The sequence below is a fragment of the Marmota monax genome, unplaced genomic scaffold (assembly GCF_021218885.2).
Source record: "Marmota monax isolate L192 unplaced genomic scaffold, Marmota_monax_Labrador192_F-V1.1 WCK01_AAM20220418_F8-fsc00132, whole genome shotgun sequence".
Classification (NCBI taxonomy): Eukaryota; Metazoa; Chordata; class Mammalia; order Rodentia; family Sciuridae; genus Marmota; species Marmota monax.
The window spans coordinates 4,290,681-4,309,132 of record NW_026695199.1 but is presented as its reverse complement, the minus strand read 5'-3'; the positions used below and the strand labels follow the sequence as shown (position 1 = coordinate 4,309,132).

General features: G+C 35.3%; 1 protein-coding gene across 2 annotated transcripts in view; it reads left to right on the top strand.

Annotated features, from left to right (window-relative positions):
* Positions 1-17,852, top strand: part of LOC124082247 (transmembrane protease serine 11F) — an 88,575-nt gene extending 70,723 nt beyond the window's left edge. For both annotated transcript variants that reach the window (XM_058574045.1, XM_046428721.2), the window contains 6 exons: positions 854-1,017; positions 4,132-4,170; positions 5,154-5,355; positions 6,952-7,211; positions 7,674-7,816; positions 14,335-17,852. In XM_058574045.1, the coding sequence (XP_058430028.1) occupies positions 854-1,017; positions 4,132-4,170; positions 5,154-5,355; positions 6,952-7,211; positions 7,674-7,816; positions 14,335-14,493 (967 nt within the window). In that variant the 3' untranslated portion in view covers positions 14,494-17,852. The remainder of the gene's footprint in view (positions 1-853; positions 1,018-4,131; positions 4,171-5,153; positions 5,356-6,951; positions 7,212-7,673; positions 7,817-14,334) is intronic.
* Positions 17,853-18,452: the final 600 nt, after the last annotated feature.

Below are 18,452 nucleotides of genomic sequence, written 5' to 3'. Positions count from 1 at the left end.
TCTTTGTTTCTTTTATCATATAAGTTAAATTCATTCTGAAAAAGGTTATTGGAGGTTTTCTAGTCCTACACATCACAATATGTATTATGTATTTGAATCATTGATCAAATTATCTCCCTTTACAAACTTCTTTCTCTAATTCTCCATCTATTAACTGGTCATGAAATGCCTAAATATCAGTGCTTTAATACAATACAATTTTATTTCACTTCCTGGTGAAGTCCAAAGAGGCAGAAATGGGGACAATGTGTGCCAGGCTCTGCTGGTGGTCATTGTGGGATGGAACTGCCCAAAGGACCTTCCACTTCCAATTGGCAGACCAAGGAAGAACAAGAGCATGGAAAATAATATGGGAGTTTTATAAATAGTCAGGCCTGGAAATGGGGGAATATTGCTTCTGCCCACATCCAATTGTCCAAAATTCATTAGATCATTTCAGTCAATTTCAAGAAGGGTTAGAAATGAAATCTAGCTCTGTGTTGAAGAAGCAGAGGACATTAGGTTTGTCTCTGCCACACCACTCTGAAGAATAATGACCTCAGTTACAAATTCTGCTCATAATTCTTTAAAAAGCAAGTCAAAGCATGATTTCATGAATATGTCTTCCCAAGAATCTCTCTAAACCCATTAGCTTTGGAAGGACGGAAGAAAAGATTTTTCAGAAATATCATTTACCTAATATTTCTAGCATGTTACCTTTCCTTCCAACACTTCCTGATCATTACACAGCCATTCTTATTCCCTTTATCTAGAAGTAATTTAAAAGCATTATCATATATCATCCATTATGTTTCTTTAAATTCAGTGATTCTGAATAGGTAATGTCACCATTTGTCTGCTGTTTTGTTCTTAGTCCAGATGAACAAGGTGTGAACATTCTTATGGTGCTCATGTTTCGATACCCATCTACTGACAGTACTGAAATAATCAGGAAAAAAATTGAAAGGAGTTTTTACCAAAGTCTGAAGATCAAACAATTGCCCCTGACCATAAATAAACCATCATTTACACTCACACGTAAGTCTTTTTCTTTAATTTCTTTCTTTTTGGAGGGGTACATTTTTGTAGTTCCCTTCAATCTCAATTTCCTTTATTTTTCAAAAGAATTTGGTCAATGTATTCTCTCATTTAAAGAATTCACTACTGATAAATATATCAATGTGGAATTAAAGTAAAATAAATATTCACTATGAAGGGAAATTTAGTGTTACTTTCTTTACATTTTACTAGGGTTTTTTGATAAAGTTTCTAATTTTTTCCCATATAATATGATACTTGGATCCTTACAAAAGCACCAAAGGGTAGCTACTATTTTCACTACTTATAGGTAAGGAAACTGAGAAGTTCTGAGACATAGGATAAGCAAACCTTGGGGCTAGAATTAGACATAGGTATTGTGAATCTGGGGGTTCATTTTTATAGTGTCAAAGAAACAGACATCTTTATCAAGGTGTGCCTGCCTAATAATAAGTGACATGAATTGTAAAGAGGTCCTGTATCTTGTTCCCGATTAAAACTATTTTTCACTTATTTTCTTATTGTTTTCACATACGTGCACACACATACAAATTTTAGGAAAGTTCTTTTTGTTTTTCCCCCAAAGTAGAAGAAAATTAAGTTTAGAAAGTTTAGGAAACTAAAATGAAAATCACCTTACATCTAGTTGAAATCCAAGTCAAGAGGCATTTTTATTTTCCTCTACAACATACAATTAGTAAATAAAATGGTGTATTTCAAATAATATTTTAAGTGTCAAGGACAGGAACTGTATTTTTATCTTCTTACCTCTGACTCCAATTGTAGCATACATCTCACATGAAATAGGTATTTCAGCTCTGTTCCTTATTTTACGTTATGTATTTCCAAGGTTAGTTATTTCAAATTTCATAAAAAATGTTTTATAAAAACATTTCATAAATGTTGAGATAGAATCTCTCCAGATATTAGGGATAATTTTTCTTGAAGTCATTAGAAATAATGAAGAGTATGGTATTCACCTTGATTGTTAATCAGCTATATTCCAAAATAAAATATAATTTTTTCTAACATTCTGTAAAGGGAGATCTCAAATTTAATCTCAACTCCTGATAACTGTTCTTAAGGCATAATCATATCTTCTAAAGCAAAATATCAATTTTAATAGTTTATTGAGTTTTTTAAATGTAGACTTTTTTATTTTACAATTATAAAAAGTAATTTTGGGCCTTGCTGGTCATGCACAGAGACTTTTTATTATACAGGTTGTTTTAATGCCAAAATAACTATATTCTATGATCATGCTCAATCATGCATATGGTTTCTTCTGCCATATACATATCATTCATTAAAAACATAGACATATCCAGGAAATCCCTAGAAGGGATTGGGGCTCACATCCCTCTGTGAGATGTTATGGCTCAGAACAGACTGCCTCAAAGTATGGTGCCTTGTCATACTGATTATTTTGAACCAAAGGAAATCAAAAGGGCCTGAGAAACAGAGTATGGTGGCATAGCCTCCTCCAAAGACTATTCAGCCTGAGACAGGAGGATCACAAGTTGGAGACCAATCTTAGCAACTTAACAAGACCTAATTTAACTTAGTGAGACCCTATCTCAAAATGAAAACTTTAAAAGGCCCGGGGATATAGTTCGGTAGTAAGGTGCTGCTGGGTTCCACCCCTGGTGCCATTGAGAGAGAGAGAGAGAGAGAGAGAGAGAGAAGAGAGAGATTTTTTTTAAAAAGGCTTTAGAAGTGAGATCTTTCTGAAGATCTTTCTGTCCTTCTCCATCCCTTCTTTCTTTTGCTGGCCTTTCTCCTCCATGGTAAGTCATAGAAGCTAGAACTCTTCTTTCCCCAAACTAATGGTAAAACCTAAAAATATTATTCTAACCTTCCCTTGCCCTTCTTTGTAGGAGTTGGCCATAAATAAATTCTCTGACCTATGATTTCTAACTATAGATCACAAAACCTTTTTTCCTGAGGGGCCTGCCCTACACCCAGGAAGAAGGAACTTCACCTAGAGAGGTTAAGAAGACTGAATTGTCAGGCCCTGCTGGGTCGGTCCCCTGCCCACCTTAATGCATTAGCATTAGTTCACACCCTTCAGTTCGGTACATTTCTACAGTACCTGACTGTTCATTCTTCATTAGACACAAGAATAAAAATAGATGGTTTTCCCTGGGTTTTTCAATCTGAAGACTCCAAGATACAAGCACTTTTTTTCCATAAATGCATATACTTTCTCCTGTTAATCTACCCTTGTCAATTCTATTTCAGGAACCCTATAAACCTTTAACCTATAAAGGTTAAAGAAACTTTTCACTTCTTACAAGGGAAAGTCATTTTCCTTGAGAAAAGCACAGTATAATTCTCCATTTTCTCTGACAAATAAAACAAAATAAATGGCCACTATACCAACACAAATCCAATGTAGCTGAGTTAAGAAGAATAGGAAAAAGTAACTCTGAAAGGAAAAATGTCTTGAAAGGAAAAGATGTCTTGAAAGAGAAGCATAAAGTATAGTGAGAGTTTGTGCATGGGTGGGTTCTTTGGACTGTTGTATGTGAAAGAGCTCATGACTTGAGTCACAAACTTACCTAGCACTCATCAGGAGGAACAATCCTCAATGAGAGAAGGTTATCAATTTACCTAGACTAAATCCCTACCTTTTGTTAGACCAGGGCCTTGAAATTGGGCCCCAAGGGATCTATGGTACCTTTTGCTTCTTAGAGATGCCCCCTGCACTCTGGTCATTGGGAAGTTGCTTTAAACCATATAAGTTTGGTAAACACTAACTACAATGGGACTCGAGGTTGTTTCTCTGACTTATACTGGGGCCTTCAAAGAAAGTAACCAGGCATATTCATTCCTATTCTTTCTTTCCTGATTTTCTGATTTCTTTTTCTGTTTCTGAAGCAAAACTAGAAAATAAAATGCTCTCTGATTTTATTTTTAAGTGAAATTTTACACTTTGAACCAAAGTAGAGTACAGGGTTATTTGTATATTATTTGGTTATAAAAACATCTTATACCTCTTGAAATATAGATGTCTCAGATAATTAACTTTTCAATTAATGATAATTTAACAATATAACGTGAAAATGCAAATATGTTATTCTTCCAACTAACTTGTGTTTTTGCTTCTTCCAGCTATTGACAGCAAAAAGATGAGGAATCTTCTCAATAGTCGTAAGTTTCAAAATCCACAATTAACTATTTATTTCACCGTAAAGATAATAAGAACCACAGAAAAATCAGAAGTATAATTTACTAAGATTTTTTTGCTCATTTATATTTTTATAAACCATGTATTCCTTTAATTATACTTTGCTATTTTAAGAATTAAGGTTATATTCATAACTTTATACTAAATGTAACTTGAACTTTTATGATCCATGGGATGAGTTAAAAATTACATAGTATTCCAGATATTATATTAATACATTCTTTAAATATTTCTCTTTTAATATTCTCTCACAACTCAAGAGAGTGTTTTAAACTGGTAATAAATTGAGACTTTGTTATTTTTTTTCAGTTTTCTTGCATTTTAATGGAATATCTGATATGCATATTTTCTGCCCCCTTCTCAGCCCTGCCCACCCCACCCATGAAAACTTTGGGTCTTTTGTGGACAAATTTTTGATACTCAGTAAATTATCTATTTATTGATAAAATACAAGTCAAAATGTCTGGGTAACGGTCAAAAGAACAGAAATCTTTTTCTGCACTTTAGAGCTGCCCCACTCACCTGTCTTGGTTAGAAAAGCCCAAGCCCATGGCAGAGTGCTTGTCCAGTCTGGCTGTGTTTTCCAGTTTCTGAATCTATTCTGCACTAAATTAAAACTGTCCTTTCTTGTAATTTAATCTCATTTATGATTTAGTTTACATTATCCATCTATATATGTTTCATAGAAAGATGGAAATCAATTCTTGGACTGAGTGCCTCCAAATGTTGGTAATATTTCTTCTGAGCCTCAATATAATTAGTAAGAGCTGTACAAAATATAAAATAACCTCAGAGGTTGAGTGCTGGGAATGGTTTAGAGGGCTGAGACAATGAATTTTCTAAGTATCTCCACACAATACAAATGTGTGTGTGTGAGTGTGTGTGTGTGTGTGTGTGTTTTTCCTCCTTTTTCCTTTTTCAACTAACATATATTTCTGTGTGACAGGCTGTGGAATAAGGATGACATCTTCAAACATGCCATTACCAGCATCGTCTTCTACAGAAAGGATTGTCCAAGGAAGAGAGACTGCTATGGAAGGGGAGTGGCCATGGCAGGCCAGCCTGCAGCTCATAGGGGCAGGCCATCAGTGTGGAGCCAGCCTCATCAGTAACACATGGCTGCTCACAGCTGCTCACTGTTTCCGGAGGTAAGTTCACCAGGCTGTTATGAACGTTATTTCCCCAGTCTTCTCTGGCCTTTGATTCAATGCATGGGAAGGGCCCAATCTCACTATTTTGTCCTCTGCTCTACTCAATATGTACCTGGCACTGTCCCATAAATGCATCATGCTTGCTCTATGTCCCATCCATGATGCTTGGTTTGAATTATTGGTAGTTCTTACCATGGATTCCCCTGTGTCATCATGATTCCGGTACTATCTTTCCTATGATATCAGATGATTTTAGTGCAAAGATTAAATATTATACATGTAACAAGTTTAATCTCTTCCATATACTCAAAGTCATCCATTTCTGTTCTGTCCTTTCCTCCCAATTAATTCCTCTAACTTCCCTCTGTTAATATTCAGTGTGACTTTAGAAATAATAAAAAATGATAATAAATATCCCTCTTGACACTCTCCATTCTCACTGCATTATCCAAGAAACCCTAGTGGGCTTGTATAATTTGGAGAGGTGGAAGTTGGGCAAGACCTGCTATTTTGTCACACTGCCCTCACAATAGCAAAGGCTGGTCATTTATAATCCAGCGGGAGCTATCTCCTTGGGCTTTCACAGTTGTAGCTCTCAAAATTTAGCTGTGTCAATTCTATACACAGACATACACAGGCACCCTATTACCCTGGGAGATAAGGGAAATAACCATCTTTTCATCCAGAAGTTTTATCCTCAGGGTACAGAAAATTTTCCTTTAAAGTCTCAAGATAGAAAGGTTCTGAATAAAGCCCCTTTGCCTGGCCTGAGCCACTATTTGTATACCCTTCTAGAGAATCCTATCCTTGGTGATCCAAGATTGTTTTCATTCTTCTAAGGGTAATAACCCAAATGATTCCAGGATATTTACACCATTTTTTATGTGGTAGACGTAATGCGAATGACCTAATGAATTTATGGTGATTGTCTGTCACTCCCTCACTGAGAAGAGACTCACTTATACATATTTATGAGACCCAAAAATAACTAGCAACATGCCTTAGAGGTGAACTTGAATCTCCCTCACTTGTTAAGGCTTTCTGATTTACTCATGTTCTCATAGCCTACTAATCTTTGTGCTTCTCTTTTTGTGAAAGTGTTATCCTCTTTAGTTTATAGTGGATTTCTTTTAAAGTAAACTAAAAAAATAAAACAAAAAAACAAACAAACAAAAATCAGAATTATGGCTTTACAGAATGAATCTTTAAATAATGAAGAATATAAGCTGTAATGATTGAAATACTTGCTTCAGTAGGTCTCTGTATGCTGACAGACATACATGGCAATTGGCTATTGAGCTTGATAAAGTAAAGATTACTGGTGACTTTGAAGAGAGATATTTGGTAGTGTAATTGGAATGGGAAAGGATTCAAGAAAAAATGGATGGAAGATAGGGTGCAGTATGTTTAAAGACCACTTTTAGGAATTTTTTTAATGAGAAATATGAAGTTGATGGTAGTTGTGATGAAAATGATGATATTTTTAAATATGGAAGACAAAATTATAGTATAGTTTACACAGATAATAATACGCCAAAAAAATTAAAAGGTAAGATTTGTTGTGCTTAACTTTATTTTTTAAATTTTTTGTAGGAATAAGGACCCAAGTCAATGGATTGTGACTTTTGGTACAACTATAACACCACCTGCTGTGATACGAAGTGTGGGGAAAATTATCCTCCATGAAAATTACCATAGAGAAACGAATGAAAATGACATTGCTTTGGCTCAGCTCACAACTCGAGTTGAATTTTCAAATGTAGTCCAGAGAGTATGCCTCCCAGATTCATCTATGAAGTTGCCACCTAAAACCAGTGTTTTTGTCACAGGATTTGGTTCCATTGTAGATGATGGTGAGTGGTTTCAATCTAATTTTATGCAGCTATGTCCTGGTATCAATGAATTTCCTTGGTCTGAGTTTCCTTATACCAAAAATATACCAGTTGGACAAGACTGATGTGATCCATCGCTATGAGAATCTCATGAAAACTGTAGAAACTCCCCTCATTAAAATATACATGTGTAAAATTTGCATATATTTTAATATTTTCTATAATATACAAATATGTAAAATATATAATATTTTGCACACAGTTTTAAGGGTGCCCTGAAAGATCCACCAATATGATACAAAATTGGGTTGTGATTATTATTTTTCTTTGTGTGCACTTACTATATAGAACATAAACTTAAGGAATAACTGAAGTTAAAAAAATATCCTTGTGATTTTGCTCCTAGAAATATATAACAATGCAGTCTCTCATGTCTTGTATATGATATTAGAAATACACATTGTTTGTTTGTTTGTGTAACAGGACCTACACAAAATAAACTTCGTCAAGCCAGGGTGGAAACCATAGGTACTGATGTATGTAACAGAAAGGATGTGTATGATGGCCTGGTAACTCCAGGGATGTTGTGTGCTGGATTCATGGAAGGGAAAGTGGATGCGTGTAAGGTAAGGCTAAAGTCAAGGCCAAAACTTTAAAGGAAAAGTTTTCATTATATATTTTTAACTCTGGCATATATTTTACCTGGAAGGAAAAAAATGGCATCTACTTCACTAAGAGCTAAGTTTATCTAATATACAAATATTATTGTATTATGTTTAGTGTGTGCTAAGGCAAAAACAAAGAACTTGCTGGGGGCTGGGGATGTGGCTCAAGCGATAGCGTGCTTGCCTGGAATGCGTGGGGCTCTAGGTTTGATCCTCAGCACTACATAAAAAAATAATAATAAAATAAAGATGTTGTGTCCACCGAAAACTAAAAAAAAAAATATTAAAAAATAGAATTTGCTGCATGTTATTTCATTTAATATAATGAAACATAAGCAGTACTATAATTATTCCTATCTAACAAATTAGGAAATTAAAGGCTTGCTCCATATTTCTGTTCACACAATTACTTTTATGATCTATTGTTGCTTTCTCAAAGTCATAAACAAAAGACAAGGAAACCTCTTCTCTGAAGGGCACATCACTCATGTCTTCATAACCTGTCAAATATGTTATCATCCCCCAACATCTAAAACACTCCACTCCCCTTTGTCCCTCTTACACACTGTAAACTTTGTCGTCTAAAACATCTTTCCTCTCAACCTCAAACTCTGCAGTATCAATACTGACCCATTTAAATGGTGGACTCTTAGTTCCTACATTTCCTTTCTGGTGATTGAGGCTTTTCCTCAGTCACCTTAGATCCTATTCTTTTTTTTTTTTTTTTTTAGGGATTTAAATCTTCTTGTTTTAATTAGTTACATATGACAGTAGAATGCATTTGTGCACTTCAATATATCATACATAGAAGGGATATAATTTCTCATTTTTCTGAGTGTACATGTTGCAGAATCATATTGGTCATGTAGTCACATATATACATAAAGTAATAATGTCTGTTTCATTCCTATCCCCACATCCCCTCCCCTTCCCTCCATCACTACCTAATCTAAGGTAACACTATTCTTCCCTAGTGCCCCCTGCCTTATTATGAATTAGCATCCACATATTAGAGAAAACATTCAGCCTTTGGTTTTATGGGACTGTCTTATTTCAAACTTAGCATGATATTCTCCAACTCCAACCGTACTGGCAAATGCCATAATTTCTTTCTTCTTTAAATCTGAGTAATATTCCATTGAGTATATATACCACATTTTTTTATCCATTCATCTATTGAGGAACACCTAGGCTTGTTTCATAGTCTAGCTATTGTGAAGTGGGCTGCTATAAACATTGACATGGCTATGTCAATATGGGTATTTTAAGTCCTTTGGGTATAAACCAAGTAATGGGATAGCTGGGTCAAATGGTGGTTCCATTCCCAATTTTCTGAGGAATCTCCATACTGCTTTCCATAGTGGTTGCACCAATTTACAGTTCCACCAGCAACATATGGGTGTACCTTTTCCCCCACATCCTTGCCAACATTTATTGTTGTCTGTATTCTTGATGATTGCCATTCAGACAGGGATGAGATGCAATCTTAGAATAGTTTTGATTTGCATTTTTCTAATTGCTAGAGATGTTGAACACTTTTTCATATATTTGTTGATCAGTTGTATTTCTTCTTCTGCGAAGTGTCTGTTCAGTTCCTTAGCCCATTTATTGATTGGGTTATTTGTTGTTGTTATTTATTTATTTATTTATTTATTTATTTATTTATTTTGGTGTTAAGTTTTTTGAGTTCTTTATGTATCCTAGAAATTAATGCTTTATTGGAGGTGCATGTGGTAAAGATTTTCTCCCAATATGTAGGTTCTTTTCTCACGTTATTAATTGTTTCCTTTGCTGAGAAAAAGCTTTTTAATTTGAATCCATCCCATTTATTGATTCTTGATTTTACTTCTTGTGTTTTAGGAGTCTTGTTAAGGAAGTCAGATCCTAGGCCAATGTGGTAAAGATTTGTGCCTATTTTTTCTTCTCTTAGGCACAGGGTCTCTGTTCTAGTGCCTAAGTCTTTGATCCACTTTGAGTTGATTTTTATGTAGGGTGAGAGATAGGGTTTAATTTCATTTTGCTACATATGGATTTCCAGTTTTGCTAGCACCATTTGTTGAATAGGCTATTTTTTCTCCATGAATGCTTTGGGCACCCTTATCTAATATGAGATAACCATATTTATGTGGGTTTGTTTCTGTATCCTCTATTCTGTACCATTGGTCAACGAGTCTATTTTGGTACCAATACCATGCTGTTTTTGTTATGATAGCTCTGTAGTATAGTTTAAGTTCTGGTATCCTGATGCTGCCTGCTTCACTTTTCTTGCTAAGGATTGTTTTATCTATTCTGGGTCTCTTATTTTTCCAAAGAGATTTCATGACTGCTTTTTCTAGTTCTATAAAGAATGTCATTGGGGTTTTAATATGAATTGCTTTAAATCTATACAATGCTTTTGGTAGTATGGCCATTTTGACAATAATAATTTTGCCTATCCAGGAGCATGAAAGATATTTCCATCTTCTGAGGTTTTCTTCAATTTATTTCTTTAGGGTTCTGTAGTTTTCATTATAGAGGTCTTTCATTTCTTTTGTTAGCTTGATTCCCAGGTGTTGTCTTTTTTTTTTTTGAGAATATTGTGAATTATATATCTGGCCTTGTTATCATAAACACTTTCATCTTCAAAGGCACAAATTCCCATCTTCTATTTGACTAGCAACCCTGTATTTCCCCTCTGCCCACTATCTTTCAGTTGTTCCTGGTTCCTTATATATAATCTGGAGGGAAGAGCTACCTCTTCCATGCTTTTTTGGTGTTCTTTGGCAATGGCAGTTCACTATTTATTCTCACCTGGACTTCTTTTGGGGCCAGCTGTTAGTGATTCCATCCAACTCGTATTGTGTTCACTAATTGTAATGGGATGTTACCTATGCTCTGTGGTCAAGTAGAACTGCTAGCTGTGCTCTGTTGTCTAGTGAGACCATTGGCTGGAATCTGTATTAAAGCTGAACTATTATTTGGACTCTGTAATTGCTCTATTTGGGCAGTGTTATAGGTTGACTTTCCCGGCTAACCTGTTCTGCAGTTGGATATCTATAGTTGGGCAGGGCCATGTTCTTGGCTCAGAGGCTGGGAAAGAGCTCTGAGATTATTACTAAATCTTGTGAGCATAGGTGAAGAAAAGCCAGAGGCTATGTTACACAGATATATATGAACATGGGGTTGTCTCCTGTCCTACTGTAGACTTAAGCAGAGTACCAAGGCTTGGTAGCATAGCATTTCAGATGATAGGCTTGGGCAAAGTCAGATGCTTTCCTCAGCAGACATTTGCTGACCTGGTCTTGACTTCTGCCTTGGCAAGGACTTTTGGAGACATTCAGGGTTTGGATGTGTTAATGCTTAGCAGTTGGATATGGGTGGGGTCAAATGTTCACTCAGTAGATATTCACCAACATATTTCTGCCTTAAAGTTGGTGGAAGAGTTAAGGAGAGCACCAGAACACTGGCTGGGGAATCTAGCCAGGGTCTCAAGTCTGGGAGACCCATTTACCATGTTTCCTGCAGCTTGATGCTATTGGCTATGCTCTGGTAGTGGTGGTATGCCCCCCACCCCACCCTATGGCCAGAATACTGAGTCACCAAGATTAGCCCTCTGGTCACTGTGAGCACCACCCAAGTCCTTTTGTTTCTAACTTACCTCAGTTAGTCTAGCTTTGCTGATACTTCCAAAGTTCCAATGGGGTGGGACATGAGAGGGTCTCTTATGTTGGTACCCAGAATAGTGGGGAAGCAAATGCCTGTTTCCACCTCTTTCCTCCCACTACAAAAACAGGGTCCCATAGAATCCCCTGTGTGTGGTGCTATGCTGGCTTTCAGGAGGGCCAACATGGCCAAAATGGAACTGCTCCTGTTATACTTCTTTTATTGCTGTCCTCAGTTCTGTGGTCCAAAAGGGTGTTTCAGTCTTATTCTCAAACTCTTGATATTCATGAGAAAATTCTCATGTAGATAGTTGCTGGTGGAATTTCTGAGGGATGGGGAGTTGAGCAGGAAAATTCTTATTCCATCTTGCTGACATCACTCCTACCTCTTATTTAAAAAAACAAAAACAAAAAACTTGTGCGTATACTCCAAGTTTATTGTTGCTCTTTCTCTGTGTGTGTGTGTGTGTGTGTGTGTGTGTGTGTGCGTGTGTCTGTCTGTCTGTCTGTTTGTGTATCTGTCTTCTTTCTCTCTGTGTTTCTTGACTTTCACCCAAGCAGTTAATTGCTCCTGAAAAAAAATAAATAACCTCACAGAGAACCTTAGTTTCACTAGAGATTCCAGATAACAAAGCTGATGGTTCTGTTCTGTTTCATGTTTGTTGTTGTCTGCTTTCTTGTTTTGTCCCCCCCACCACCACCCGATCTACCATTGTCTGAAATTTAATTAATTTCCACTTTTTCCTACCCCTTACTTTCAGCAAATGGCTGTTTTCCAATTTTTGAAGAAACCATAAGAGGGGAATTTCCCCCATTCCCAGAACCAAGCATGCAGTCCTTTCTTTGCTTGGACGCACTGCTTCCACTTTCAGCTTAGATCTCAACAGAGTAGCTATCTCTTCTCTAAAGTTCTCTGCTTATGTTCTCACTGGCCATTTGGGGAAGATTACACTAGCAATTACTTCCTTTTTATGTTTATAATCAATGCTTATCTTACACTAGATCCTTCTTTACTCAGATGCTTTAAAGTAGGGGGGGAAATCTCTTTCTTGACTGAGATGCTTCCAGATAGCATCCTGTCTTGTTACTTTATTTGGGGAGAAATATTTGGGAAAAATTTGACACTAATTTTCTTCACACCAAATAATTTTTTAAACTATTTCTATATGATTTTTGCCTTTGTACATCAGCAAAGTAGCTCTTTCTAAACTTTCCAATGACACCAATGGCATTCATGTTTTTAAAATATTTGTGATCCTATTCTTTCTGGGTTTAGTAGCAATATTTTATGATGTTCATCACTCCCTTTTCTTCGAACAGTGTCTTCCCTGATTTGTAATTATTTTCAGCCCAGCTTTCCTATTCCATATCCAGTTGATGATCTAATCCCATGCATTTTACCTTCTTCAATATATCTCCATCACTGTCTTCCATGGTCTTCCTCCCCTCTTTCTGCCTTCCTTCCTCTATCCTCAGTAGACGCTATCAGCCATCCTGTTAATTACCCAATTTTTATTCTTAAGCTCCTCAGTGCATTAATCAAATGAAAGCCAGCTTGATTTCTAACAAGATGCAAATTTGGTCATGTCAAACCCCTCCTTAAAATACTTCAGTGGCTTTCTTTTTTATCTTAAAATACAAAACAAAACAAAGAAACACGCCTACACAAGACCCATAGGGCTATGCATGGACTCATCACCCCCTATCTCATCACATAAAACTGGCCTGCCTTGTTCTCTTTCCACACCCCACCCCAGCTACATGTAGGCCCTTGAACATTCCAGGATTCTTTATGCACAGAATATTTGCAATACTGTTCTCTCTGCCTGGAACGCATTTCATCTCCATTTTCTTTTTCATGGTCAACCTCACTTCCTTCAGAAATCAGCTCAGTTACGCTTCATGGGGGGAAAACTTTCCTTTCTCGCCCATCAGTCACATTCCCCTATTGTAATATTTCCAAAGCACATATCACAGTTTTAATTTTGCATTTTTGTTAACACTGTATTCCAAACATCCCTAAAAATTGCTGCGACACATAATAGGAAATCAATAAACAGTTGAGAAAAGAATAAATTAAAGAGTAAGTGGCAAAGGCTCAGAAAGGTAAAGTATTTTACCCAAGATTACATAGTCAGTAATTAATGGAACTAGACCTAAAACTCAGGCAGTACAACTACTAAGTTCATACTTTTAACCTCTATGTGTATATTTGTTTATTTATTTAATTTACCCTGTTCCAAACAGATTTAAAGGAACATCTGTAAGATTCAACAAGAAAACATGAATAAGAAAGAGTTCACTAAAAGAAAAGGAGACCAAGAATAGGTCTAATAAAGTAGTCAAGCTAACAATATTCAAGAGAAATCATTGAAATTTTCAATCACAAATAATAATTTTACATTTAGCATTTTTATGAACAAAATGTTACTAAATCAAACTAATCCAAAAAAAAAACTCCAGGGGTTGGGGTTGTGACTCAGCAGTAGAGCACTTACCTAGCATGTGCAGGGCACTGGGTTCAATCCTTAGCACCACATTAAAAAATAAAATAAAGGTATTGTGTCCAATACAACTAAAACAAAATATTTTTTTTAAAAAATCCAAAGATTATGGACCAGACATAATGTAACCATTCCATGTAAATTAGTTACATTCCATGTAAAATTTTAGCACAAAATTGAAAGAAACATTGAATAGTCTATGTATAGTCTGGCTGTGTGTTTTATGTACCAAATTTTGTTTTATTTCCCCTGTGGAAAAGAGATGATTACAATAATCATTCTACGACTTAAATTAGAATTAACAATTTCAAATATGTATTTGCTTTTATTCCAGGGAGATTCTGGTGGACCTCTGGTTTATGATAATCGTGACATCTGGTACATTGTTGGTATAGTAAGTTGGGGACAATCATGTGCTCTTCCCAAAAAACCTGGTGTCTACACAAGAGTGACTAAGTATCGAGACTGGATTGCCTCAAAGACTGGTATCTAGCATGGATGGTCCATGAGTTACACTGACGGCAAGTAGAACTGAAACATCTACATCTTTTATATTATCATTTAGACCCATGTGGTTTGAATCAGTGCTTTTGCTACATGGCGAGAAACTCTTGAGACCTGAACCAATCTAATATTCTGAGGTGGATCTTGTGAATTTTTGAACAAACTCTACCTCAAGGGAAGAAGACAACACACATGACAGTTAGCACTGATTCCTCACTCACCTGGGAAACTGTGATAGTTCTTAATGTGATAAATACTTACAAGTGGTGTAATTCCTTGATGGAAGATGGGGATCATCATTTTTCACAGGATATGAAGTGCTGCCAGGCTGTCACAATCTTACCTTACTAACACCTGAAGCATCAGGGATTCTTCTAGCAAAAAGTCAAACAGCAGTCTTTCCTGAAGATTCAGAGCTTCAAGATTCTACACTGGACATTTCATAGCTGGAATGAGGAGCATGGGATCTGCAATATAACTTGAACTTTAACCTGGGTTTATATATAGCAGTACAGAGCATTATCATGTATCTGAACTTGCCATTAATACTGCATTAGGCACTCAAGGACTAGCTTCCAGAAGCATGTTGTGTTGTTAAGAAGCATTTCTTATTTATTCTTCAATGATATCTTGCCATCTATACAGAGTCAGAGTCAGCCCCAAATGAAGAAGACTCTTGGGAACAATTTTCCATGAGTACAAGGAAGATATAAAGAAGGGGACAAAGATTAGCAGAGTTGGTTTTGAATGATTATTTGTGGAAAAAAACACTCTAAATATTTGATGGAATGAGCCATCCACTTATTTGTTTAGTGATATCTACATCAGCATATGATATCTGGTGCTTTTTTAAGTCAGCAGCTCAGCTTTCCAACAGATCAGATGTGTATCAGAACGTAGGCTGTAGAACTAATTTGTATGAAGTACTTTGGACAGTGCCTGGCATACACTAAATAAAGGGAAACAAATGCCTCAGCAAGCTTTAGATAAACGAATTCAAATTTGTCAAATAACTGAATAACCTTAGGGCTTAAATATAGCTCAAAGCCTAGTGATGGGTATAATCATACAGAGCACAGACTCTTTGAAACAGGGCTGCCAGAGTTTGAACCTTGTCTCTGCCACATTTGAACTATTTCCTTCAGCAAATTACTTAACATCTCTATTCATTAGCTCTTTCATCTCTAATTGGGACTGAAAAAAAGGTACTACCTCATATGGCTGTTATGAGGACTAAATGCATTAACTTAAGTAGAACACTTGCATCGGAGTCTGCAAACAGTAAGCTCTCAAAATGGATGATTACTGTTAATCATTATTAATATGCTTTGGCCCTAATAAAACTTACTATACTTTTTAAAAATTGCCCTTTGCTTCTTTAAAGTGATGCAATCAATTTCAAATTACTTTAAATTACATTATAAAAACATTAGGTGAAGTACTATGCTAGATTACCAAAATTACTTTTATATTCCTTAATTTATTTCAAACTATGTCTACTTATAGATAAACACTCAGGATGACCATCTGGGGCCATGGTTGTGGCTACAGAAGTGCATCTGTATTCATTACCACTTCAAATGTGAGACAAGATTTTTTGCTCTTATTTATCAGAGAAAAACTTGGCCCATCCAGTTCTTTAATGATCAAAAGTTTTGTTTTATTTTGTTAGTTTGTATGTATATGTACTTTTCTGTAATGTGTAAATAAGATAAACATAACTAAAGAAAATCTCCTAGTTATTGTTTGTAAGACCATAAGCACAGAGGGTTCATGCATACATGCACACTTCATTTTTTAAAAGGAAAGTTATCAACTTTCTGATATGATGACTAGTAACAAGTAAATATTATCAGAATAACCAGAGTAAAAACTTAAATTCTCATACTTCCTTAATTCTAAGTTCCTATACTCTGCAAATAGCACAAAAACATCTAAAGCTTTCAAAAGAACATTTGGCATAATAAAGATGTGCTTGATTGATCTTAGACATTTTTTATATTAAAGGTAAACACCTCTTCTGGTACATAGAAGAAAGCAAACCTGCCTCAAAAAAACAAATTGCTTTCTTCCATGTAAGTTCTGAAATAATGGATGTGTAACATTGTGCAATTTTTTTTTTTATATTTCACAAGACTGTGATAACTTTTGTGCATATATATCTGTGAAACTGTATACTTATTTAAATATTTCTATGCTTAATTAAAATCAATTTGATGACATTCACAAATGAGGAGAATAAATACAAAAGATCATATAGAAAGCTGAGCAATGGAAAAATGGAATTTTTAAAGGAGGATTTATGTGTCATCTTTCGAGTTTGGTATTTGACCTACTGAATGGTGTTATAGGAATTATGCAGTGTCTTTTACCTCATGTTTTCCTTCTGCCAAATGGGACATTAAGCTATCTACCTCATGGCATTGTTGTGAGGCTTTCCTGCTGAGTGATAAAGATGAAAGTCAAAGAATATTTAAGACTTGCTTAAAAATACAAAGTATATTATTGTAAACTGATATCAATACAGCTGATGCTGAAAATGCATTAAGATTATAAATAAGTTTGATTTTTTTTACGGTGTTGGCATTTTAATGCTTTGTGAATTTCGCAAATATATTTGTGGTTAAAAACAAACAAACAAACAAAACATTAAAGTTTGCCTCCTGTGTGGTGATGTTATATTAACATTCACATTTTCTCATAGAAAAAAGCCTGCAATTTGTCAAACTCATTTTAAAAGACAGATCAAAACTATGATCTGACAGTAAATAATGCAAAATCTACTCCCTAAAAATCTTCACAGAATTTTGTGCAGCATGGGTACTAAAGAGTTAGTTTACATTTTAAAACCTAGAAGAAGCTAGTTTATAACCTAGAAGCTAGAAGCTAGAAGATTGAACCAAAATTTTTGCTAATGGTTAACTATCTCTCAGTGACATTTTCACAACTCAACAGTAACAACAAAAAATATATTAATGGGAATCTGCCCTTTTAACTGAACAAATTTGTTAATGTTTTTATTTGTTTGTTAATCTATTTGTTTGATAGAGAATGTGTGGGAGACATTTGTTCATGCAATTGTGGAAATAAAAAATAAACTCATCATAAATGATTGAAATTAATGCTGAACTCATAGCTTCTAGTACTGGGAGAAACTTAAGTGATTATTTACATCAACCTCCTATTTTGAGTAGTGTGATGTCAAGACCAAGTGAATTTCTTCAAGGTTGTACAGTAGGCTATTGCCAGTGTAGGAACAAAATCTTGAAGTTCTTGTTATCCATTCCTATCTTCTCCCAAATGTTATAACCTGAGTTGTGCAGGCTCAGTAGGCAGGGACATTGTGATCCTAGAAGTCACTGAAATTAATGAACACTGCCAAACCATTCCTTCTTTACTTCCCCAGTACCCCCACCACCCCCGCTCCGCCAAAAAAAAAAAAAAAAAAAAGGTGAGATAAGCTAAATGTGCCAAAGTACATTAGGGATCAATCCACAAGTCTTATACTTTAGATAACAACCTACTTTTTATACCTATACCTAAGGAAATGAAGGATGTTATGTGTAGGCAATACTGCCCAGCTAATTAAATTGGAAAGTTATAATACTCCATGGAAAATTTATCCTCCAAATTCATACCTCAGTCATTCCTTTTCTCATTGTCTACACTAAGCTTTATAATTATGAAGTAATGTAAAACCTTTATATGCTACAAATAAAAAAAACATTATATTTTAAAATGAAGAGCAGTAAAAATTTGAAGTTTTTAAAAATGACAAATGTAAATTGCTCATGTTCTTTGTAATGATTCATTAGAAAATCTGTTTTACCAAGAAAACTATAGAAACCCAAAATATGTAGAAAAATTTTTAAAAGTTTTAACTAAGCTGCTTTCATAAATGCTTAAAATGAACATTCTTTTATAGGTTTTGATATTTTCCTTGCCTTA